This window comes from Mustelus asterias, chromosome 1, assembly GCF_964213995.1.
Source record: "Mustelus asterias chromosome 1, sMusAst1.hap1.1, whole genome shotgun sequence".
Classification (NCBI taxonomy): Eukaryota; Metazoa; Chordata; class Chondrichthyes; order Carcharhiniformes; family Triakidae; genus Mustelus; species Mustelus asterias.
In genome coordinates, this window is record NC_135801.1 from 128,588,974 (window position 1) to 128,616,157 (window position 27,184).

At 41.8% G+C, this 27,184-nt stretch overlaps 1 protein-coding gene across 2 annotated transcripts in view; it reads left to right on the top strand.

Moving 5' to 3' along the window:
- Positions 1-23,843: 23,843 nt before the first annotated feature.
- Positions 23,844-27,184, top strand: part of pde4d (phosphodiesterase 4D, cAMP-specific) — a 601,055-nt gene continuing 597,714 nt past the window's right edge. For both annotated transcript variants that reach the window (XM_078218792.1, XM_078218801.1), the window contains exon 1: positions 23,844-25,130. In XM_078218792.1, the coding sequence (XP_078074918.1) occupies positions 25,078-25,130 (53 nt within the window). In that variant the 5' untranslated portion in view covers positions 23,844-25,077. The remainder of the gene's footprint in view (positions 25,131-27,184) is intronic.

Sequence of the window (27,184 nt, forward strand, 5' to 3'; positions counted from 1 at the left end):
AACCTACCTCTGATATCCTTCCTATATCTCCCACCACGAACCCTATAGTTATGCCCCCTTGTAATAACTCCATCCACCCGAGGAAATAGTCTTTGAACGTTCACTCTATCTATCCCCTTCATCATTTTATAAACCTCTATTAAGTCTCCCCTCAGCCTCCTCCGCTCCAGAGAGAACAGCCCCAGCTCCCTCAACCTTTCCTCATAAGACCTACCCTCCAAACCAGGCAGCATCTTGGTAAATCGCCTCTGCACTCTTTCCAGCGCTTCCACATCCTTCTTATAGTGAGGTGACCAGAACTGCACACAATATTCCAAATGTGGTCTCACCAAGGTCCTGTACAGTCCTGTACAGCATAACCCCATGGCTCTTAAACTCCAACCCCCTGTTAATAAAAGCTAACACACTATAGGCCTTCTTCACAGCTCTATCCACTTGAGTGGCAACCTTTAGAGATCTGTGGATATGGACCCCAAGATCTCTCTGTTCCTCCACAGTCTTCAGAACCCTACCTTTGACCCTGTAATCCACATTTAAATTTGTCCTACCAAAATAAATCACCTCACACTTATCAGGGTTAAACTCCATTTGCCATTTTTCAGCCCAGCTTTGCATCCTATCTATGTCTCTTTGCAGCCTACAACAGCCCTCCACCTCATCCACTACTCCACCAATCTTGGTCTCATCAGCAAATTTACTGATCCACCCTTCAGCCCCCTCCTCTAAGTCATTAATAAAAATCACAAAGAGCAGAGGACCAAGCACTGATCCCTGCGGCACTCCGCTAGCAACCTGCCTCCAATCCGAAAATTTTCCATCCACCACCACCCTCTGTCTTCGATCAGACAGCCAGTTACCTATCCAATCGGCCAACTTTCCCTCTATCCCACACCTCCTCACTTTCATCATAAGCCGACCATGGGGGACCTTATCAAATGCCTTACTAAAATCCATGTATATGACATCAACTGCCCTACCTTCATCAACACACTTAGTTACCTCCTCAAAAAATTCTATCAAATTTGTGAGGCACGACTTGTCCTTCACAAATCCGTGCTGACTATCCCGGATTAATCCGCATCTTTCTAAATGGTTGTAAATCCCATCCCTAAGGACCTTTTCCATCAATTTACCAACCACCGAAGTAAGACTAACCGGTCTATAATTACCAGAGTCATTTCTATTCCCTTTCTTAAACAGAGGAACAACGTTCGCCACTCTCCAGTCCTCTGGCACCATCCCCGTGGACAGCGAGGACCCAAAGATCAAAGCCAAAGGCTCTGCAATCTCATCCCTTGCCTCCCAAAGAATCCTAGGATATATTTCATCAGGCCCAGGGGACTTATTGACCTTCAGTTTATTCAAAACTGCCAGGACATCCTCCCTCCGAACATCTATTTTCTCCAGCCTATTAGCCTGTAACACCTTCTCTTCCTCAAAAACATGGCCCCTCTCCTTGGTGAACACTGAAGAAAAGTATTCATTCATCACCTCTCCTATCTCTACTGACTCCATACACAAGTTCCCACTACTGTCCTTGACCGGCCCTAACCTTACCCTGGTCATTCTTTTATTCCTCACATAAGAGTGAAAAGCCTTGGGGTTTTCCTTGATCCGACCCGCCAAGGACTTCTCATGTCCCCTCCTAGCTCTCCTAAGCCCATTTTTCAGCTCGTTCCTTGCTAACTTGTAACCCTCAATCGAGCCATCTGAACCTTGTTTCCACATCCCTACATAAGCTTCCCTCTTCCTTTTCACAAGACATTCCACCTCTTTGGTGAACCATGGTTCCCTCACTCGGCCATTTCCTCCCTGCCTGACAGGGACATACCTATCAAGGACACCCAGTATTTGTTCCTTGAAAAAGTTCCACTTTTCATTAGTTCCTTTCCCTGACAGTTTCTGTTCCCAACTTATGCCCCCTAATTCTTGCCTAATTGCATCATAATTACCTCTCCCCCAATTGTAAACCTTGCCCTGCCGTACGGCCCTATCCCTCTCCATTGCAATAACAAAAGACACCGAATTGTGGTCACTATCTCCAAAGTGCTGTCCCACAACCAAATCTAACACTTGGCCCGGTTCATTTCCCAGTACCAAATCCAATGTGGCCTCACCTCTTGTCGGCCTATCCACATATTGTGTCAGGAAACCCTCCTGCACACACTGCACAAAAACTGCCCCATCTGAACTATTTGACCTACAAAGGTTCCAATCAATATTTGGAAAGTTAAAGTCCCCCATGACAACTACCTTGTGACCCCCACACATATCCATAATCTGCTTCGCAATTTCTTCCTCCACATCTCTATTACTATTTGGGGGCCTACAGTAAACTCCTAACAACGTGACCGCTCCTTTCCTATTTCTAACCTCAGCCCATATTACCTCAGTGTGCAGATCCCCCTCGAAGTGCCTTTCCGCAGCCGTTAAACTATCCTTGATTAACAATGCCACTCCTCCACCTCTTTTACCAGCTTCCCTACACTTACTGAAACATCTATACCCCGGAACGTCCAACAACCATTCCTGTCCATGTAATTAGATGAGTCCTGCATGTCACCTATCATATGATCGGAGGTGACCAGTCTCTTCTTGCTCGCTTGGGAATCCCTGCCAGCTGAAGAAACCATACTGCCTCTTTTTTGGAAGACCCACCTAACCACAAGGCGATCAGGCAGTGGTGAGGCCAGTGGCGGGCCTTCTCCTGGAATCAAGACCCCAGTGGTGGAAGTCTTGCCTTCCAAGTGCTGCCAGCCAGTCAGACATCAGCAATTCCTGTGTTCTGCTGAGCTGCTGGAGGCCTTGGTTGCTGGCAGATGGACAGCTTTAGAGCCCCTGGATTGCAAAGTGGCGTGGGGACCATGGGGAAAGGCATGCAGGGGTCTCAGCAGCAAGGGCAGTGGGCGTGGCTTTCAGCAACCAGCTCCCTGCATTCCCAATGTTGAGTCTCTTAATCAGGCCCTGAGCGCCTTTGATTGGGACACTGCTGTCCCCTGTCGCTGTAGGGGACAAGCTGTCTGCACAGTTTTACCTGTCATGTATGCTGCATGTCGACAGGCTCGCCACTGGGTTAATACCAGTGAAGGTAAGATGAGGTCTTTAAGTGCCCTCAATTGGCAATGTGGCAGGAGGATTGACTATGGGCCTTCCCAACCAAAACATAATTCTGGTGGAAGGGGGAAGGCACTAGAGTTGTGGTAATGCCACCATCCCTCCTTATTACATTCCCTTTCCTCCAAGCTCATGATGAGCAAGAGCACTAGATTCTGCCTAATGGACCAAATGGTCTCTTTCTGAACTTTACGTTTCCACCACTCTGTGATTCTGTGCATCTATTTCAGACTGTAGCTGATCCAAATTTTTGTTTTGTTTTGCATCTTTTAAAATTTACACTTCTGCATTAATTGATCATTCTGCTTAAGGATCAGTTGGAATAAGATTGCTATCGTGTCCACATTTGAATTTTTCTGGCACTAGCAGTAAAAAGTAAATTATTGGTGAGAATTCCTGGGTTTCAACTTTAACAAGACACAATTTGACCGGATGAGTGGTGAGCCAAGGGAATTAGATTGGAAAACTCTGCTAAAGGAAAACAAACATGCAAGAAAAGTAGATTCTCTGTTAGCACTTTCACCTCCGAGTCAGAAGATTTGTCAGCCTAATGCACACACCAACCACATGAGCTGATAATCTCATGCTGATAGCTGGCATTTCAGGGAGGTTCTGAGGGACAGCTGCATTACCTTTGGATGGTTATGTTAAAACAAAGCTTCACCTGCTCTCTCAAGTGGACTTAAAATATCCCATTTTGAAGAGGAGCAGGGTAATCCTTCCAGTATTTATCCCTCAACTAATATCATTCAATAGAGTGCCTGGTCATTTATTTTGCTGCTTCTGTGACCTTTCTGTTTGAAAAATGTATGTCCCAACATGATTTTGATTTATTATTGTCACATTAACTGGGATACAGTAAAAAGTAACATTACAGAAGTGATTACACCTCAAAGGTACTTTGGCGTTAAAGTGCTTTGGAAGATCCCATGGTTGCAAAAGGTGTTTCTTTACGTATAGAGTGTACAAAACAGATATGCACTGTTGTGGAAATAGGTTCTTTCCAATGCATAAATCAGAAACCAAGTAAAGGAAGTTAAAGATTGTCCTGGACAGCTAAAATAGAAATTTATGGTAGGTTATTAAGGACAATTAAATGAAACATGAAGTATTTCCTGAGATATATTCAGAAAAATAGGAGAGAAAAGATAGATCCCACAAGTCACATATCAACTGACCAATGGGTAGCAAATAAGCTGGATTGATCCCTTTTTGATCCCATTGTAGAAATAATAGACAGCCTGTCTGACATGGGAACTGAATTTCCGGTGATGGTGGAGGAAGCATTGAGGTAATTAAGGAATTTGAAGGAAAACAAAGCACTATTTCGAAATACTCCTCATACAAAAGTGGGTGAAATTCACCCATTTGGAACTAAGTCCCATGGTGGGGGCAGGGATGGGGAGTGTTTCCCACTGTGGAGGCTGGTGGGTGATCACACACATCTTCTGGCCCCGACCTCATTAATTATGCAGTCTGGGGCTTGGCACCGTATTCCATGGTGGGGTGGACATGGTGGTGCGTGCTCAGCCATCATATCTGGTGCGATATTTAAAAGTTGTCCATCTTCACTGACCCATTGTTCAATAAAGAAGATGGATCTCCTGAAGAAGATGATGAATCTCCAGGAACACTCTGAGGCTGGAAGATGGACCTCCTCAATGACACTGAAGCTGGAACATCCACCTGAAAGATGCTCCCCCCACTGTGTAGTGTTCCAGAGTCCAGGGTTGCTGGTGGCCTCCATAATGAACTCCAGAAGCAGTCCCAAACATTGTTCAGGAGGGTTGTGACTTTTGCAGGTCACATTATTCCAGATATGTTCTGGATCAGTGTGTTTTCCTGCTAGCTTTGCAGAAAATTGGGCATGGGGTGACAATTCTGGTCAGTCGTTCACCTGCATCCAATTTGCGGGATGCAAATCAGTTTCATGTCAGCCTCCAGCAGGCACTAGCAGAAGATCCTGCCAGAAATTAGACATAAAACTGATTTTTGAACTCCCATTAAATTATACCCGACTACTGCCTGCCATTGAACCTACCAGGAGAGGCATGGGAGAATTCCATGCAGTACTTAAAGAAGTGGCTGACAACATTGGTCAAATCCTTGCAACTATCTTTAGGAAATTATTTAAAATGATAGATTTGACTGATCGTCAATCACCAAAAAGAGCATTGAGACAATATAGGGAACTTCAGGCAGTGAACCTAACATTTGTTTTGGGTAAATTATTAGCTAGTAAACTGAAAGAGGGAGTAATGAAATACCTGGACAGATCAAGCATTTTAAGGCAAAGTTAATGGGAGGGGGAACCTCTTGTCTAATAAATTTCTTCGCATTTGTGAAGGAAAGAACAATCCATTGATTCTGTCTACATTTCCCGTTGCCTCGGAAAAGCAGGTGGCATAATCGGGACTCTCTTCCACCTTCTTCCGTCGGGAAAAAGATACAAAAGTCTCAAGTCATGTACCAACCGAGTCAAGAACCGCTTCTCTGCTGCCATCAGACCTTTAATGGACTTACCTTGCATTAAGTTGATCTTTCTCTTCACCCGAGCTATGACTGTAATACTACATTCTGCACTGTCTCGTTTCCTTCTCTATGAACGATATGCTTTATCTGTATAATGCACAGGAAACAATACTTTTCACTGTGTGCTAATACTTATGACAATAAATCAAATCAAATTTCTGAAAGTATATGTTTAACCATTTTTCAGCCCTTCCAGTCACTGCTGGATTTCTGCCACAGGAATGCGATTGGTTCCATGGAAATTTGAGGCCAGTTGTTGTGTCAGTGTAGGTACTGGTATAAACTTGGAGTGCCATGTACAGTTTTGATCACAGAAAAGATATCCGGGCATTGGAATTTTTTTTTAAAGCATTCAGCCAATTCATTCTCATTGCATCATATCAAGGACTATCGTATCACATTAGATGTGACAGATGCTTTGGGCCTCAGCAACAACCCGACTGTATTGCTGAAAATGTAAACTCCTAAACCACCTGCACCTCTAACCAAACAGTTGCTGCACAGCTACAACGCTGACATTTACCTGATGAAGTGGATAAATGACGAGATAAGTCTTGTCCACGAAATGTTGGAGATGCATCAAGACCTGGACGACATGGGACAGTAAGTGTCAGGCAATGACCATCTCCAACAAGAGAGAATCAAACCATCTCCCTTCAACATTTAACAGCATTACAATCACTGAATCTCCCATTATCAACATATTTGGAATTACCATTACTAGAAACTGCTCGCTGTTTTCACTGCGGCCTCACAGCGCCAGGGACCCGAGTTCAATTCCAGCCTTGGATAATTCTGTGTGGAGTTTGTATGTTCTCCCCGTGTCTGCGCAGATTTCCTCCAGGTGCTCTGGTTTCCTCCCACAGTACAAAGATGTGCCGGTTAGGTTGATTGGCCATGCTAAATTGCCCCCCCTTAGTATCAGGGGGATTAGCAGGGTAAATATGTGCGTTATGGGGATAGTGCCTGGGGGATTGTTGTCAGTGCAGCCTTGATGGGCTGAATGGCCTTTTTCTGCATTGTAGGGATTCTATGAGTAGACATATTCATTTTGAGGCTACAGGGGCAGGTCTGGGAATTCTGTGGGAAGTAACACACTTCCTGACTCCCCAAAATCTGTCCATACTCAAGAAGCTCAACACAATCTAGGACAAAGCAGCCAGCTTGATTGACACCCCATCCAACTCCTTAAAAAATCACTCCCTCCACCATCGAAGCACAATGGCAGTCACTGGCGTGTACCATATACAAGATGCACTGCAGCAACTTCATCAAGCATCCTTTCTAAATCCCTGACCTCTACCACCTGGAAGGATAAGGGAAACCACCTGCAAGTTCCTGTCCATGTCAAACATTGTCCTGAGGCAGATTATATTGCTGTTCCTTAAGTGTCGCTGGATCAAAATCCTGGAACTCTTTAATAGCGTCGTGGGTGTAGCAGTTCAATTAAGGCAGCTCAGCACCATCTTCTTGGGGAAAAAAAGGGTGGGAAACAAATGCTGCCCCAGCCAGTAACACCAGCATCCCATAACAGAGTACATAGAAAAAAATCAGCTTTTTGGACAAAAGGTTTATTAGTTTAGCGATTAGGGAGATTTGCTCAGTGTGAAATTTTCATTCATCCTTTAGAAGAGGGAACTGAGGTCAGTCAGTAAGGATATGTAGTGTATTGGAGAAGGAGTCATGCAGGAAGAGATCAACAGAAAGGATAGCGATCACATTGCAAGCTGCACTGAAGAGAAGATAGAATTGCAGCATGAATACTGTAAACACAGGAAATGACTGTCGAAAGGATTTCAGAAGCTGGATAACACTGAGGGTTTTATTCAGGAAAAGTAATGTGTGGAAGTCAAAACAGCTCAGTGACCAAGGGCAAAATCTGTGGTGTGGAAAGTTGAGGTTATCATGGTGCAGATTCACTCATAAGATCCATGAGCTATTCATTTTGTCAAGCTTAACACGGCGGTTATTGTTTGCTAGAAACATTAAGGTTGTGGCTGTATCCTCTGTCTATCACTGACAGGTCAAGGTCAGCAAACTTCTTTCTGTGCTGTGTTGCCATGGATGAGGTGAATATATTAACACCGACTGCCCCAGGCAACTTCCTATTATTCAAACAAAAGCACAAAGTGCTGGGAATATTCAGCAGCATTTGGCAGCATCTGTGAAGAGAGAAGCAGAGTTAACATTTCATGTGTTACCTTTCATTGGAGTTAGGAAAAGTTAGAAATGTAATAGGTTTTGAGCAATTGAGGATGGGAAAAAAGAGCAAAAGGGAGAAGCTGTGATAGGGTGAAGAGCTGGAGAGATTAAACAGCAAAAGGGTTCAAGGTGCAAGACCAAAGGGAGTGGTGATGGGTGTCCAGAGGAGGTGTGAATGGCAGGTTCCTGAATAACTGCTGCTCAAATGCAAACAAAAGGAAGGGAAAAGAACTTGGATGGCAGAGACAATCAGGGAGGGTAGAGATGAAACACAACAAAAGACGGACACGGCAAATGACCATACCAGCTCTAGAAAAAAAAACAAATCAGCAAAAACAAAGCAAAATGGGGGCAGGCATTACGATTTAAAGTTGTTGAACTTAATGTTCAGTCCAGTCCATGTATTTACTTGCTAATCTCCCCTAACCTACACATCTTTGGACACCTAAGGAGCAATTTAGCACAGCCAATCCACCTAACCCGCACATCTTTGCATCGTGGGAGGAAACAGGAGCACCTGGAGGAAACCCACACAGACGCAGGGAGGATGTGCAATCTCCACACAGACAGTCAACTGAGGCTGGAATTGAACCAGGGTCCCTGGAGCTGTGAGGCAGCAGTGCTAGCCACTGTGTCTTCCAGGCATTCTGCCAATTCAAAAGTAACATTTTATCCACATTCATTGCCCTCTATCCATGTAACTGCATTCCTTTTAATACCACAAACTTTAATTTTAATGACTGACTCGGAATGTCCAGGGAGTAGAATTCATGTTCATGTATGGACCAGGATCTGCCTATCTAGAAACATAACTCCTCTACGTGCCTTGAAAGCACATTGCCTGAATGTCAGAGTCCCTGTATCCAACTCGTAACTCTACTACTCTTTGTGCAAGTGACCTTGTCTGAAGCAGAGACTCCAACCTAGTACAAAGCTAAACATACCATTTTTAATAGCATACTTTATAGCCACTCTGGTACACTTCCACTGAATTCAAGTGGTGCATGTCAGAAAATCCATGGATTTTTAGGACCTCATTCCTCAAAATGTAGTTCAATTCAGTCACTTGTCAATTATAAATCTATGCTGACTTTTTAAGTGCTTGTAAGCATTTGTCTTCAATCAAAACCACCAGAAACAAATTAATTGGCTGTTTTTTGGGATCTTAACCCAATAAGCAATCACTACATTTCAAAGTAATTAATTGTTGGTTAAGTACTACAAATGCAATGTGCTTAGCTATTATATGAAAGCAACTTCTTGTTTCTTTCTATCATTTAACTATCATCATGGTTCTAACTGGAGAATCTAATTTTTCTACAAATTGCACTTGTTGGCTCTCTCTCCACGAAATCTCTCTGAAAGCTTCAAGGTTGTCTACATTCATTATAGCAAGTATACGTATGGTTGCTAACTGTATTTAAAGTGACTTTTTAGTCTGTAAGAGGAGTGTTGCTTATTTGAATCTGAGGCAGTGATAAGTTGGAACTTGAAGTTGTTTCTTTTCATTTTTAAATATTGTTCAACGATTAATAGTTAAGCTGCTTCATTTGTTAGAATTATAGTTAAACTATATTATTGATTAAAATATGTTTTACTATAAAATATCCCTAATTTGTCAGTGGGATTGCTCCTGGAACAAAGCATCCTATCCTCACATTTAAGCCAAGATTTAAAAAAAATTGCTGGGGTCGAGGCTGGCTTCATAATATACCTTGGGGTTCGGTTATCCAGGACCCTAACACAGTGTTTGGACATTCTTTTAGAGACAGATTTCTCAATTTTCATTCCCAGATTGGGAGCACAGAATTGGAACATTTCCCAGCAGATTGGGAGGTAGTCTTGAGATTTTACAAATTTAGAAAGCATTTATTATTTTGCGCACAAAATATGGGCTCATGGATTTATTTGAAATGAACATTTTGGGTGGAATGTTCCCGTCCTGCCTCGTTGCATGAATTGTAACGGCAGGATGGAAAATTTGGCGCACCATTTAAAAGTCTGTTGACCTCGGGTGGGAATCCCGCCCGCCATCTTAAAATAAATGGAGAATGGTCAACTGCTTTAGGAGCAAAGTGGAATTGAGAGATCAGGTGACCTTTTCTATTTCTTTCAGTATACATAAAGTCATAGAAGTTTACAGCATGGAAACAGGCCCTTTGACCCAACTTGTCCATACCGCCCAGTTTTTACTATTAAGCTAGTCCCAATTGCCTGCGTTTGGCCCATATCCCTCTATACTAATCTTACTCATGTAACTGTCTCAATGCTTTTTAAAAGACAAAATTGTACCCACCTTGACTACTACTTCTGGCAACTCATTTCAGACACTCACAATCCTCTGTGTGAAAAAATTGCCTCTCTGGGTTCTTACACCACTATGGTGCAAGATTTGGACAACCTGTCAATGTCACATAAAGCAACTAGGAACACTTTTGATGCCTGAGATCTATTTGCAACATCAGGTGACAGGACAAAATCCTCAACACCAAGATACTTGCAATGTGTTGTACACCTGGCATTGAGGCATGCTCAGAGTTCATACATGGAAGTGCACAAGGCCCTAGGAGATAGCCAGTATGCCTGGACAGAACATTAAAATGCAAATGACTTCTTGTGACATTTCATTGAGAAGCCATAAAAATGAAACAAATGTTTCCTGTTGTTTATAGCTGCCATTGTCCAATAGTTAGAGAAACCCGTTATCCTATGGACTTGCAGACTTCTTGATTTCGGAGTGGAATTCCAAAGAATGGGTATAAGAATCCAATTCTATCACAAGATGGATGAAACCCAAGCACCATTGTATGTCATTGTTAAGGCTTCAGAGACTATTTGTGAGGACAATGTAAAACAGATAGCATAGTCATTTGACAGAAATCAGGCTTTCATTTTTTCTATCAGGCTGCTGATAATACACATTTGTTGAGCAGCTGGACAAAAGAAAGAACAGTTCCAAACCAGCAAAGGAACAGGATCCTGCCTAAAATCCATTGGGTGGCAGAGAATTTGGGCTAGACTTTACCTACCTATTTAAGGAACCAACCTAGGTTTTTGCTACAGATGTTTGAATACACTTCGACTGGAGTGAAGCCAGAGAAACCTGCCACTGCACCCAGTAAGACACCGCAAATGCACCTTCACAAGCCACCAACCTCTATTTCTTCAGTGGACCGAAAAAGGGAACACAAGCCTGCAATGGTTCAAGACCTCATTGTGAAGAATTTTGTGTGTGTGCTGTTGCATATACATTTCAGGTGTTGATTAATAAACTAAACATGTGCCTCTTTTTTAAAGCTTATGAGAAAACTGGTCACTGTCACTTTTTGAGAGTTAGGGTTCAGGGCTGTCTTTGGTCAGTGCGGAGCTGGAATAAAGGGGAAACTATCTCTCCCTGTTCCCAACAATACAATGACACACACAGACAGCATGCAACCCCGTTGGGTTAGTAAATTAACATGTACCATTCCACTAGGTTGTGCTAGAAGCTCCCTTTCAAATTTAGCATGTTGACAGTATTGTAAGATTCAGTTGCTATTATGGTTGCCACAATATTGGTATGTATAGTAAGCATTATAGTAATTTTTTGATGGAAAAGCAGTGAAAGAGTTAAGACCATATGGGAGATACAGAAACCTCCTGTGTAATCTTACCTGGGAAGGTGACCTGAGGTCAAGAATCTTGCTTCACATTTGGAGCCAGGTTCTAAGTTTGGAGACTATATTTATCCCATCAATTTATTTTGCTTTAAGACTTCATTTGCCAGGCTATTTCAGGATGTTCTTCATTGGCAAAGAGGGCAATCATCCCTCTCCTCACCTCATCCAGCAAGCCTTCCAGCACAGTAGCAGTTAACTGAAGCACAAGAGTGAGTAGGTGACTTTGTTTGTGCAGGAATTATCCATCACAAACCCCACTTCTTCTGCTGCAGATGACAACGTAAACTTCAGATTATAGTCAGCTCTGAAGCCTGTGCAAACTTGTCAATTATGGCTCAGTTGGTAATATTCATGCCCGTGTTAGAAGTCACTGATCAATCATTCTGTTCTGATGAAAGGTCACATATCCGAAATATTGGGCTGAATTTTAAAAGGTGCTGGTGGGGTGGGCGGATCTACTGCTCGCCCCAAACCCCTGACTGAAACATTGGTCGGAAAGTGACTGATGAAAAAAAGTCTACACTGTGGGTGGCAACAACAAGGTCAGTGTAGGAATTCCACCCATCACTGGGAGGAAGTGCCATTCTCAGGAGCAGCTGGTCAGACTGAGTCTCAAGCAGCTCTCACAGTCCTGACGGTGCCTCTTTTAATTTTGCAGCACAGGCAGTGAAGAAAGAAGCAAATGATATCTTTGTGGGGTGTGCCCCTTGGGTGCAAAGCCACCCCTACCCCAAAGATTGTACCCTGTTTCTTCCCGCCCTTGTAAAAGCTTCTTTGAAAGAACAGGCTGCCCACTCCAGCCTGCCTGCCCGTGCCAAACATGTTAAGGCATGGGCAGTGTAATATTGGGGTCAACTGGCTCTTAAACAAGCTCAACTGAACCATAATTATTTATTTACATTTGGTGGGTCGGCTCCGATTTCAGTGGCCACCCACCACCCATATTACAAGGGACAACGGAGAGTGGGTAAGGAAGTGGTGGGCCAGCTACTCCCCCTTGTTTTACATGTCCCTGGCTGTAACCTCCAGATGTGGAGATGCCGGCGTTGGACTGGGGTAAACACAGTAAGAAGTTTAACAACACCAGGTTAAAGTCCAACAGGTTTATTTGGTAGCAAAAGCCACACAAGCTTTCGGAGCTCTTAGCCCCTTCTTCAGGTGAGTGGGAATTCTGTTCACAAACAGAGCTTATAAAGACACAGACTCAATTTACATGAATAATGGTTGGAATGCGAATACTTACAACTAATCAAGTCTTTAAGAAACAAAACAATGTGAGTGGAGAGAGCATCAAGACAGGCTAAAAAGATGTGTATTGTCTCCAGACAAGACAGCCAGTGAAACTCTGCAGGTCCATGCAACTGTGGGAGTTACAAATAGTGTGACATGAACCCAATATCCCGGTTGAGGCCGTCCTCGTGTGTGCGGAACTTGGCTATCAGTTTCTGCTCAGCGACTCTGCGCTGTTGTGTGTCACGAAGGCCGCCTTGGAGAACGCTTACCTGAATATCAGAGGCCGAATGCCCATGACCGCTGAAGTGCTCCCCAACAGGAAGAGAACAGTCTTGCCTGGTGATTGTCGAGCGGTGTTCATTCATCCGTTGTCGCAGCGTCTGCATAGTTTGCATAGTACATTGGGGAAACTATGCAGACGCTGCGACAACGGATGAATGAACACCGCTCGACAATCACCAGGCAAGACTGTTCTCTTCCTGTTGGGGAGCACTTCAGCGGTCATGGGTATTCGGCCTCTGATATTCGGGTAAGCGTTCTCCAAGGCAGCCTTCGCGACACACGACAGCGCAGAGTCGCTGAGCAGAAACTGATAGCCAAGTTCCGCACACACGAGGACGGCCTCAACCGGGATATTGGGTTCATGTCACACTATTTGTAACTCCCACAGGACCTGCAGTGTTTCACTGGCTGTCTTGTCTGGAGACAATACATATCTTTTTAGCCTGTCTTGATGCTCTCTCCACTCACATTGTTTTGTTTCTTAAAGACTTGATTAGTTGTAAGTATTCGCATTCCAACCATTATTCATGTAAATTGAGTCTGTGTCTTTATAAGCTCTGTTTGTGAACAGAATTCCCACTCACCTGAAGAAGGGGCTTAGAGCTCCGAAAGCTTGTGTGGCATTTGCTGCCAAATAAACCTGTTGGACTTTAACCTGGTGTTGTTAAACTTCTTACTGTGTAACCTCCAGCCCATGAACTGTGTTTCTCTATTCACTGACACTGACAGACTTGAGTCTTTCCAGAATGCTTGCTAACTTGTTGCATGGCATGGATTGTCATAGGGGAGCCATCCTGAAGAACTAACTGTATGAAAGTGAGGGAGTGAGGTTTGTCTGTCATGCATCTGACACTACTTTGGCAATGCTCTTAATGTCATAAAATGCCCAATTAGATTTGAGCTCCTGTGGCTAAAAGAGGAAAAATGGGTTCCCTTTATGAGTTACACTCAAGCATAAAACACTTTATGACAAGCAGTAATCAGTTCATTGCTCTACTGCTGTTCAAAAATTTGGATTCCACAATCTTATCATTATAATAATTCAGTTTAGTTATTTGTTTGGAAAAACAGCTTTAATTTTCAATAAAGCAGCACTCCTCATGCTAATGAAAGAATGAGGATCTGCATGATACATTCACTGTTTAATTGTTAAAGGTAATTAAAAATTCAAATCAGCATTTGTTTTGAAACAATTTAAAAAATCTGAAATGTTATATGACTCATCTGAGTTTGGCAGCATGCATTAGGAAAATATTCCCCCCGCCCCTTCTCAATTTTGTTTAAGCATGTCTACGACTATTGGTGTGATTACAGCAACCACATTGTTTCATTTTTGGCTTCATAACCTTTGGGCTATACTTTTAGTTTTTCGTGACTCTTCAGACAATGGTTCATAGAAACATAGAATGCTTGCAGTGCAGAAGAGGCCGGCTGGCCCATTGAGTCTGTACCGATTCTCTGACAGAGAATCTTACCCAGGCTGCCTGCCCCACCCTATCCCTGTAACCCCACACATTTATCATGGCCAGTCCACCTAACGTACACATCTTTGGACACTGAGACAATTTAGAATGGCCAATCCACCTAACCTGCACATCTTTGGACTGTGGGAGGGAGCCAGAGTACTCAGAGGAAACCCATGCAGACATGGGGAGAATGTGCAAACTCCACACAGTCATACAAGGCCCTAATTCATAGAATTGTACAGTGCAGAAGGAGGTCATTCGGCCCACTGAGTCTGCACCAAACACAATCCCACCCAGGCCCTATCCCCATAACTCCACATATTTACCCGAGCTAGTCACCCTAACTCCAAGAGGCAATTTACCATGGCCAATCCACTTAACTCACACGACTTTGGATTGTGGGAGGAAACTGGAGCATCTGGAGGAAACCCATGCAAACACGGGGACAATGTGCAAACTCCACACAGACAGTGACCCAAGCCGGGAGTCAAACCCGGGTCCCTGGCACTGTGAAGTAGCAGTGCTAACCATTGTGCCACCGTGCTGCTATTTCAAAGAGTATACACTGTTTTTTGAATGGGCTGTAACACGAAGCAATGGAAAAATAAACTACTGGGAAATCCAGTGTTTGGGTAGTGCATTCTCACTCGGAATTTGGTTTGGAGAATTGAGGCAATGTCTTGTTCCCTATTCCAAGCCATACTCCCTTCAAATGAGGTTCATCAATGGAAACACTGAATCATTGAATGAAGAAAGAACATGGGTCTCAAAACACTTCAGATATCAGCATTAAATTTAAGTCTTGTTACGATCTCCATAGAGATAACCTTTAAAAATAAATTTGAACTTCCAGTTAATAGTTGGATTTCAAGATTTCACATTTTAAGACATTCACTGTAATAAATGAGCAGCAACGTTGTAGGCAAGTAGTAATTTAAACTACAGAATGGAGTACTTCCCTTCTCATTCATAGCCCATCCAATAACACACACTCCACAGGTATACCTTACACTGTCCCTTATTTATTTATTTATTATTCACAAGTAGGCTTACATTAACACTGCAATGAAGTTGCTGTGAAATTCCTCTAGTCGCCACACTCCGGTACCTGTTCAGGTCAATGCACCTAACCAACACATCTTTCAGACTGTGGGAAGAAACCGGAGCAAACCCACACAGACACGGGGAGAACGTACAAACTCCACACAAATAGTGACCCAAGCCGGGAATCGAACCCGGGTCCCTGATGCTGTGAGGCAGCAGTGCTAACCACTGTGCCACCGTGCTGCCAATGAGTACGATTAGCAATTAAATTACAATTGATAACAACCCAACATAACTTGCAACCTTGGAACTGTTTTTCACAGTGAGGTTTTCTTTCCCAAGAGACTCTGTCTCTAGCCCAAGATGGGTGACTCTTCTAACTCATTTTAACTCCTCACAATTTGACCTTTTCAATCCAAGCCAGAGTTTCCACCTGTATGCCTGCATGGTAAACCATACTGACATTTTTGGTCTCCAGCTGCACCCTCTAGATCGAGGCAGGCTCTACAACTCTTAAAAACTGTGATATTCTGGGACAGCCTGCAACCTAATCTTTACAATGGCTCCCTCTGCATCCTTCCCCATGCCAATGTGAATCGCATGGGCCTTGGATCGAGCTAGAATCATAGAATCCCTGCAGTACAGAAGAAGGCCATTCGGCCCATCGAGTCTGTACCGACCACAATCCCACCCAGACCCTATTCCCTGTAACCCCACACATTCACCCTGCTAATCTCTCTGACACTAGGGTCAATTTTAACGTGGCCAATCAACATAACCCACACACCTTTAGAGTGTGGGAGGAAACCCACACAGACATGGGGAGAAAGTGCAAACTCCGCAGAGACAGTGACCAAGACCGGAATCGTACCTTGGACCCCGGCACTGAGAGGCAGCAGTGCTAATCCTTGTGCCACCGTGTGGCCCCAGTAGAAATTTGACTTAGATGTTCTTGAGAGCCCAACTCTCTTTTATCCTGGGGCTAAATGACAGTTTAAAGTAAAGTTTAAACTTTACTTTAAACAAGTCAGGCTTACATTAACAGTGCAATGAAGTTACTGTGAAATTCACCTAGTCACCACTGTCCGGCGCCTGTTTGGGTCAATGCACCTAACCAGCACATCTTTCAGACTGTGTGAGGGAACCAGAGCACCTGGAGGAAATCCACGCAGACACAGGAAGAACATGCAAACTCCACACAGACAGTGATCCAAGCCGGGAATCGAACCCAGGTCCCTGGCGCTGTGAAGCAGCAGTGCTAACCACTGTGCTACCGTGCTGCCAATGAGTACGATTAGCAATTAAATTACAATTGATAACAACCCAACATTCACAAAACCTTTCTGGGACTTACGGTCTCCACTGTTAATACACAGACTGCTGACATTTTCTCTAAGTGTAAATATATTACATCTTTTACCCAGCAAAACAATCTGAGCCTCCCTTCGATCTTAGGCTTGCTGTCAGACGGACAGACTTCAGAACAGATCACATGACAGCCTTCATTTTACCCCAAATTTAAAGGCACAGAACCAAATCTTAACAATTTTCTGAGCTTTGTAACTGTAACATTTTGAATTAGATATAATGCTGTGCAAGTTAGGTTTGTATTTCTTGCTGTTTCTATTTAGTTTAGTTTGCATTTTTTAAAATTTCCTTTTGCTCTTGTACGCATGTACATAACTATTAATGATAGTGACTTCTATTTCAGATGAAGTGAGAAAACTTAAAGAAGTAACTAATGTTTTTTCAACTGTAGAAGATAGAGATGATAAGAAATAAAAGCAAGAATAGGTCATTTGTCCCCTCAAGCCTGCTCTGCCATTCAGTAAGATCATGGTTCATCTGATTGTGACCTTAACTGCACTTTCTTGCCTGCCCGCTGTAACCCATGACTCCCTCGTCAATCAAAAATCTGTCTAACTAGGCCTAGAATATATTCCATGACCTAACCTCTGCTGCTCGCTGTGGAAGGGAATTCCAAACTTTTAATGATCTTCTGAGAGAAGAAATTCCTCCTCATCTCTGGCTTAAATGGGAGATCCTTTATTTTGAAACTATATCCCTGAGTTCTAGATTCCCACATGAGATGCAACATTCTCTCAGCATCTACTTTGTCAAGTCCCCTCAGAGTTTTATATGTTCCAATAAGATAACCTTTCATTCTTCTATACTCCAGTGAGTATGCACTCGATCAAAATTTTCTCAAAAGACAAACCTATTCATCCCAGGAATGGAGACGAGTGGAGCTTCTTTGAACTGCTTCCAATGCAATTATGTTAATCTTTGAGTAAGGTGACTAAAACTGCACACACAATTCTAGGTATGATCTCACCAATGGCCTGTCTTGTTGAAACAAGACTTGTTTACTTTTATAATCAAACCCCCTTTTGCAATAAAGTCCAACATTCCATTAACATTCTGAATTACTTGCTGGATTAACATGTTAACCTTTTGTGATTCATGTGCAAGTACACTTAAATCCCTTAGTATTGTAGCATTATATAGACTCGCTCCATTTAAATAATATTCTGCATTTCTGTTCTTCCAAAAATGGATAACCTCACATTTTCTCACATTATATTCCATCTGTCAAATTTTGCCCACTCACTTAATCAATCCATTTCCCTTTGCAGAATCTTTATATCCTCCTCACAACTTGCTTTCCTACCTATCTTTGTAGTATTTGCAAATTTAGCTACAATACAATCACCCCTTCACCCACGTTATTTACATAAGTCCTAAGTAGTCCCAGCACTGATACCTGTGGTATTAGTTACAGTTTGCCATCCTGAAAATGACCTATTTATCTTGATTCTGTTTCCTGTTAGTTAGTTGGTCCCGTATCCATGCTGATATATCATCCCCAACACCATGCACTCCTATCTTGTGTCTTTTATCTCCTACCTTATCGAATGCTTTTTGGAAGTACAAATACACTATCTACTGGGTTCGCTTTATCCACCCTGCTTGTTCATCCTCAAATAATTTTAATAAATGTTTCAAACACAATCTCCTCTTCACAAAACTATGTTGGCTCTGCCTGATATTTGAAATGTCCTGGCACTGTCTCTTTAAAATGGATTCTAGCATTTTCTCAATGACAGATGTTAGGCTAACGAGCCTATAGTTCATGATTTCTGTCCCCCTCCTTTCATGATCAGAGGTGTTAGATGTGCACTTTTCCATTCTGCTGGAACCTTTCCAGATTCTAGGGAATTTTGGAAGATGAACATTCAGCCACTTCTTTTAACACTCTAGGATGCAGGTCCAACACACTTGTTAGCCTTAAATACCATGGCCCTGATTTTACCGGCACACCTGCCCTGAAATCGGGGTGGGTGAGGCTTGCAGAATGAGATTCTTCATTGGCCTCGGGCACGATCTTTCGAGCCTCGGGCGGGCGTGCCGGTAACATTCCGGCCCATGCGTTTTTCCATTTTTTTTCCTCTAGTGATTGTGATTATTCTAAGTTCCTTTTGCTTTTTGATTTTCTGGAGATGATTTTTGTGCTTTATACTGCGAAGATGGAAAGAAAATACTTATTCACAGCCTCTGCTATTCTCTCAAATATGAATAGCCTGTTCCTTGCTAGCTTCCTTGGTATTGTTCAAAGGAACTGCCCTAAATACACTCTATGAACTTATCCTCCAGGCTACCTTTCCCAACTTAATTCACCCAATCAATGTGAAGAAGAAAGTCACCCACAATTATTTCAGTACCTTTTTTGCAAGCTCCCGTTATTTCTTGATTTTTACTCTGTCCAACTGTGCAGCTATTGTTAGGGAGCCAATAACTTACTCCCATCAGTGACTTATTTTCTTTGTTATTTCTTAACTCCACCTAAACTTGTTTGGAGGGTGCCCTGTGAACATCAGAGGCAACTCCCCTAAGATCGTATTTGTGCCTCTCTGCCTGTTCTTCTTGTTCTTCTGAACCAAAATCATTCTCACTATTGTGTTGATCTCATTTTTTATTAATAGAGTTATCCCATCTCCTTTTCTTTTCCTCCCGTCAATATCGAAGAGAATTTTATTCCTTTAGAAGAGAATTTCCAACTTACAGTAGGAATAATGAACACTCTTGATATATCTTTTTTACTTTTCTTGCTGGTTTGCTTTTCAAACCTCAGCTTCTTTGGTGTGTGTGTCTGTTTCATGTTTACAAATGTGATTACCTAGATTAAGCATTAAATAATAAAAACATTGCTAGATTTACCCAAGAAATAAATATATAAATATTTATATTTGTATTTATATTTGTTTCTACGTTCGGTAAAAGGTATTTCATAATCCCTAAATAGGTGATTATTGTTGCCCAGGGGTAAATCATGTTTGTGTGCAGCACCAGATTATTGTCTCTTGGCACTTCCTGAGTCAGACCTCCAGCAGTGCGTCCTCTCAAAGAATATTCTGTCATCTTTGAGTGGACAACATGAGGCCTCTGCATCAATGAACTACAGAGTGATCTGCTAAAAATATCTAGACTTGCCGGTCATTGTTTAAGGAATGGACTGTTCAAAGACCTTGACACAGCAAGTAATATTAGATCCTTCAGTTTTTCTCACAATTACTGTGAATGATATTCACACTTGGGACAGACGAAAGTTTAAACACATTGCACCTTATTTTTTATGTCGCAATTTACACATCAGAACATTAAGTCAATAGTAAAGTATCTTTTCAGCACATTATTTTTCTCCAGAGACTGCTTGTTAATTGTGACAACTGAGTGTATTGTAGCACCTGGTCAAGCTGGTTCTTGCTAATGCTGTTTAGTTCTAATGTGTAGTATCTTGGTTGTGGTAACAGACTAGCATACCAGAGACCATTAGTTCAAATACCACTTGAGCAAGTTGAGAAACTAAATTCAATAAATCTGTTAATTTCTAAAAATCCAACTGGTCTTTTTTATAATTGGCTCGAGCCCCACACTGTGCGATTAAATCTTAATGCCTTAGCAAGCTACTCAGGTGTGAACAGTTTCTACAATAAAGATCAAATGGATCTCTTGGTGTCCAACTTGAAATAAGGAAATAACACATTGGGGACTGCTGAGAGTGAGAGGTCTGCCCCTCCTGTCCTCAAGAGCTGTTGTCAACCGGCAACTAAATAGTGGGCATTGCTGGGACTGCAAGGAAGAAGATCATGGCAATTGGACCCAAATAAGTCCCAGGTTTTAGTGTGAGGAGTGATCAGGCACCCTAGAGAAGGGGGTGGGTGGGAGCCAGGCAGAGAGACACAAAAGAGGAGTATGATCTTAGGGAACTTACCTCTGATGTGCACAGGGCACCCTCCAAAGGATATAAAATATACCACCCCTTCCTACCATTTCACCAACTAGGGTGAAAAAAAATGATCTTCTCAGTGTCGCCTCCTTGGGGCGGAATGGTGGCACAGTGGTTAGCACCGCTGCCTCACAGTGTCAGGGACCAAGGTTCAATACTGGCCTCAGGACACTGCCTGTGTGGAGTTTGCACATTCTCCCCGTGTCTGCGTGGGTTTCCTCTGGGTGCTCCGGTTTCCTCCGACACTCCCAAAGATATGCAGGTTAGGTTGGTTGCTAAATTGCCTCTTAGTGTCAGGGGATTAGCAGGGTAAATAGGTGGGGTTACGGGGATAGGATCGGAGTGGGATTGTTGTCGATGCAGGCTCAATAGGCCAAATAGCCTCCTTCTGCACTGTAGGGATTCTGTGATTCCTTTCCATTGCCCAGTGTATCATGGCTGGAGACCTTAGGTGGGCAATAATTGGCCACATGAGGGCCTCAATAGGCCTAAGGGCAGGATGCCTAATAAGTACCTTAACTACACCACTGTATTATAGGGACTGGGTTGGGAAGTGGGTGGGAGACAGTGAGCTGGCCACCTGTTATATCCCCAACTAAAAACACAGCCATGGTGGTGGGGGGTGAGTGCAATCAAGCCCAAGCGGTTACATCACAGTGGTATACAGTCAAGAGGGAGTGTCCCCAAATGGAATAGATTCAGAACAGATGCAGCAATTGGAAACTATACATTTGAGAAACACTGTGGGCCATTAGGAGCAGCAGAATTGTATTTCACCAAGTTGTAATCTCACAGCCTGCTAAACCTTTCATTCTATCATTATTATCAATCTAGAGGACCAACCTTGATTTAACAAGAAGTGTAGAAGAATATGCCAGGAGCAGCACTGGGCATATGTAAAAATGAAGCACTAGCTTGCTGAAACTACAACATAGAACTAATTCATGCTAACCAGGAGAAGCAGCATGCTATCCCACAACCAATTGATCTGATCGGTGTTCTGCAGTAGTGCCATATATCCAGTTGTGATGGACAAATAAACAGCTAATCAGTGGAAGATAAGGTTCCACAAACATCTCCATCCTCAATGGTGGGGAAGCCAAACACATCACTGAAAAAGACAAGCCTTTGTAATCAACTTTAACCAGATCTTAGCCTCCCCTTAAGTTCCCCAGAATCACAGATTCTAGTCTTCGACCAACTTGATTCACTTCATGAACATTGAGAAACAACTTACTGCTTTGGATAGAGAAAAGACTGTGGGCCCTGACAACAGCGGTAATGCTATAGACTTCTGATTCAGAACTAGTTGTGTCTCCGAGCCAAATTGTTCCAGTGAAGCTGTAACAGCAACTATACTCAGCAATGTGGAAATGTATATTCAAGAATATCCTGCCCACAAAAGCAGCACAAATAGAATCTGACCAATTACTGCTCCATCAATCTACTCTCAATCATCAGCAGAGAGAGAAGATGTAATTGACAGGAGTATCAAGCCATACTTACAGACGGGTAACCTACTGAGCCATGTTCAATTTGGATTCTGCCAGGACCCCAGCTCCAGACATCATTACTGCCTTGGTACAAACATGGACAAAATAATTAAATGCCAGAAGTGAGGTTGGAGTGACTTCCCTTGACATTAAGGTAGCATTTGACTGAATGTGGCATCAAAGAGCCTTCAAAAAATTGAAGTAATTAGGATTCAGGGAAACTCCACTAGCCAGAGTCATTCCTAGCACAAATGAAGATGGTTATGATGACTGGAGGCTAACAATCTCAGTCCCAGGACATCCTCAGTGTGGTGTCCTAGGCCCAACCATCTTCATCTGCTTCATTGATGATCTCCTCTCCACTATGTGGTTACAGTGCGGATATTCACTGATGATCCAAAAGTGTTCAGTCCCATTCGATACTCCTCAAATGGTGAAGTGGAACAAGACCTGAAAAACATTTAGGCTAATAAGTAGGAAATAACATTCACGCCACACATGTGAAAGGAAATGACGACCTCCAACAAAAATGAATCTAACCATCTTCCCATGACATTCAGTGGCGTTGGTGTTACAAAATCCCTCGCCATCAACAACCTCCTTGTCACCCTTGATCAGAACCTTAACTTATTTGGCCACATAAATACTCAGGCTGCAGGAGCAGGTCAGTGCCTTCTGCAGCAAGTAACTCGCCTCCTGACTCCCCAAATTCTGTACACCATCCACAAGGCACAAGTCAAGAGTGGAATGGAATACTCTCCACTTGTCTGAATGGGCACAACTCCAACGACACTCAAAGAGGCTCAATACCATCCAGGACAAAACAGCCCGCTTGTCCGGCACTCCATCCACAAACAGAAGCAGCAGCTTTCAGCAGAGCACGGACATGAATAATGCTGTAGCATTGCAGTGCCCCTGAAGGGTTCCTCAGCAGTTAACCTCAACAGAAAATGCAATAAGTTGTTATATTTTAAGGATATATATTTTTAATTGAACCATTTTAATTCTGTTGCCACAAACCTATCAAATAATCACTCAAATATTATTTCAGAATATATCTGTTTTAAGTGTTGAATCAAGATCACTTTTTAAGTGATCAACTGACGATTTAAAATTTTCCATTTTTAATTAAAAATAAAGAAATCCTCCATTTGAAATGCACATTCTGGTTTTTTTTTGTTCATTTGCTTTTTGAAGCTTATATCCTATAACTGTTTAGTTCATTGTTTACTACTTCCCACTTGTCCTAAAAAGGCATTAACTATGCTGTCAAGGGGTCCTTTAGGGTATTTTAGGGTGAACTGATTATTAATAACATTGGTGTGCATCTCATGGAATTGAAGAGACAAAGCAATTGTTCTTTTTTACTGCAGACTTGGAGATCTTTAATAAACCCATTTAGTATGACGTTAGCCAAAAACAAGCTTCTGAATAAATTTGTTGGAGAAGGAACCTACCTAAAGGGGCCCCTTGACGACAGCACATCCCCTGTGCAGCAGCATTCTCACTAGATTGAAGCTGGTTCTGCAGCAGAGTAAAGTAACTGAGTCACTGAGAATGTGCTGAACCTTTCTGTGCTGTATGTCAGACACGCTGGAGATGCCCGAACCCACATGCTACATTAGCATTGTCGGGACACTTTGCTGTTGAATGGGAGCCTTTCCTATTGTTCTGCCTTTAGAAAAATGCAAGGTTTGGAGATCATAGACTTCTAGCAGATGATCCAATTTACAATGACAGGACAGTAATGACAACTGTTGGTGAACTGGATTGGAAAAAAAGGATCAAGGACGGTAGGGAAGAGGTTCTTAGATGACATTCAGATTTGGAGCATTCCTCTTCACCTTTCTTTGTGTCACTACCGACATCCTTCTGTTCTTTGTTATTTACTTTTATGACAAATTTCACAGGCTGTATGGATTAAGCAGATCAACAGCTTAGTTGCTTTGAAGCACAGACGAGCACGTTGCTTTAATTAAAAAAAATTTAGAAATATAATGCATAGTTAAAAAAAAAACCGAAATGAGAGAACAATCACAAAAATGCTTACGATGACAGTACAACATCATCCTGAGGCTTGGCGTAGTAAGGGCTCGCTGCCTTGCTACAGATGTGGATGACTGAATCCATCCTCTTTTAACTATTAGTGCAAAGTTTATTCAGTAGCAGTACAATATTGTGAATATCAACATGAGCATTGCCCCAGAAGGAATACTTAATGAAGAAGTATCTGGTTTCTGTCAATTTCAAAATGAATGTATGGTGCAAGGAAGCTGAAAGGTTTGCAGAAAGAATACGAAGAAAAAGAAAGTAAAACTGTACGCCTTCCTAAGATAATTAAGAGTCTTCTGCAGAACTGCCTCTGCCTTCTTACATTGTAGGAATTTTACATAATGCTGGAAGATGGCGTATATTTTCTGTTGGAGTGCTTCTGCCTGCTTTTCTCTTTGCAGTTGATTCTAAGTACTGTTTTAATTGTCCCCGTGCACTAGAAACAGGAGTTTACCCAATTCATTCAAGTGCTAAGCTTCAAAAACTGTCATAAATGGAACAATGACAGCACTGATATTTCAAACTGCAGTGTGGTCCTAAACTATTTTTACATGAACAATGATTGAAGATGTGCAAAAATGGCCCTCCATATATTGTGGTCAAGATTAACAGAGAGGATCTATTAGATTGCTGCCAGAAGTTGATTGTCTATTAAGGTGTCTGCACAACTTCAATTTTAAGGAATCAACTAAGCCCTGCTACCAAGAAGACTCATGGAAATGATGCACGTAAATAATTTTCCCTTCAGGAGGCATTCATGGATATGGTGAGTTGTACAAGAAAAGTTCAGTAGCCAGAAGTACTGATATAATTTGTTGAAAATGTACTTGTCATTATTCGTACATTGCATATGTTTCTCGTTTGGAAGGATAAGTGAAATTCTAATACCTTAAGTCGTTAGCACAGTTAATAAGAGATACAGTGAGCTGACAGTTATCATAATTGTGAGCTTCCACACAGGGCAGAACACTCAGAGGTTTGTGTAAAGGTGCTTTAGTCGTAGCCCTCAGTATTCTTTATAGGAAACTGAATTAGGCTGAATTTTTATATGTCTAATGCTAGTTATAAAAACACGTTTATGTTAATATAGCTGCAGGACTATATTATGTCCCTTAATCCTAAATATTTTGAAATATATTCATAATAATTCTTCAGTTAAACTTCTTGCTGATTTTAATAAAAAGCAAGATCAACAAGAGATACTGAACAGTTGTTTTGAAGCTTTATGCCAGGCTGTTCAAGCTCATGAAAAATCCTTTCACTCCTTACAGAATGAGGACGATGCTCTGCAGAAATGTAATGCCATTTTAGAAATAGATTTTCATATATCTTGTAATTACATCAGTATATCATGTATCTACCTAAAATTCAGAATGTAACAAAGTAACGTGTTGCTAATATCAGTTTCGACCTTGAATGATCTTTATAATTCAGTAAGTATTCTTGCTGATTGACATATTTTTACATTTAGTCTGTGCATTCTGTAATCAGTAAATTAACTGACTTATTTCAAATGTGGAGTAATGCAAAATATGTATTCACTTAAGGCAGAGAGAGTAGTTCTCTCTGATGGTATGAGGAAACAGGAACTAGTCAAATCTTGACCGGAGTGGTTCAGAAACCAGTTTGTAATCCATGCATCACCTTTCATCAATGATCTACTCGTTAAATTACTTGTTGATTTTCACATGCCCCATTTGAAATAACCACATTATGAACTCCATTTTTATTCGGCACATTAGTAATGACATATAACAAAACTCTATCTTGGAGGAAAAACAACATGGAGAAATAATCGAGAAGAGTTGTGTCACCAGTACTGCCTTTCCAAATTGAACTGATTTAAATAACAATCATCATTTTAAAACTCTTGTTTTCTTTTGTACTTCAGCTACTTTGTTTGAATATTTTTGTGCTCATGAGTTTATTGAGGAATTAAAATTAGTGTTTAAAATTGTTATCTGAATCTTTCAGTAAAGTTGTTGCTTCAACTGTAGATTAACTTGGCTTGCTCATTTGTTGAACTCAGTGAGTCGTCCCACCCAGTTTTTCCAATAATGTTATCATTACTGACAACTCCTGAGCAGTAAGAAAACTTATGTTAAAGTTAAACACATTTGTTATAGCATATTTTAAGGAATTTGACAATGCTTTCTTAATATGAAATCAGAACAGGAATAATATCCCTTATACTGAGCTAACCTTGCTCAGCTAGATTGTAAATCATCTGAAGTGTATTTATTTACCCATGGTCAATGGTCACAATAATGTTACATCCATGGAAGAATACATTACCTGTCCTATTAGTGAATGCATTTTCTTTCAATGGATACAAAACTGACCAGATTATGGCCATGCTTACATATAATTCTGACCTCTGCTCATTCGGCTCTTAATGATTTTATTCATGATTATTTCAAAATAATCCTGTCCACCTTAATTATTTGAAAAACAATTTTCCATTTTCTACCTTTGACTGAAAAATTCTATTGTCATTTTCATTCATAAACTTCAATCGGACTTTTCTTCCCTTCAAAAGTGTATATTACTGGTTAAATTCTGAACACTGTCGACCTTGCCACCTACCCACTTATTTTCTCGCCATTTATACTTGTGCGACACAGTTACAGTAAAGTGACGCAGAACATTTAAACCGCATCCCCCAGCCCCTGGGAAATTTGAGGACATAAAGGGGAGAAAAGTAGAGAAGTAATTCTGTGGCAATTCATGCCTTCTGCATAGGACCGTGTTTGAAGAATGTTATTTCCGAAATATGCGAGATTTGAATGGTGATGGCGAGTGATTTCATTGTGCATATTA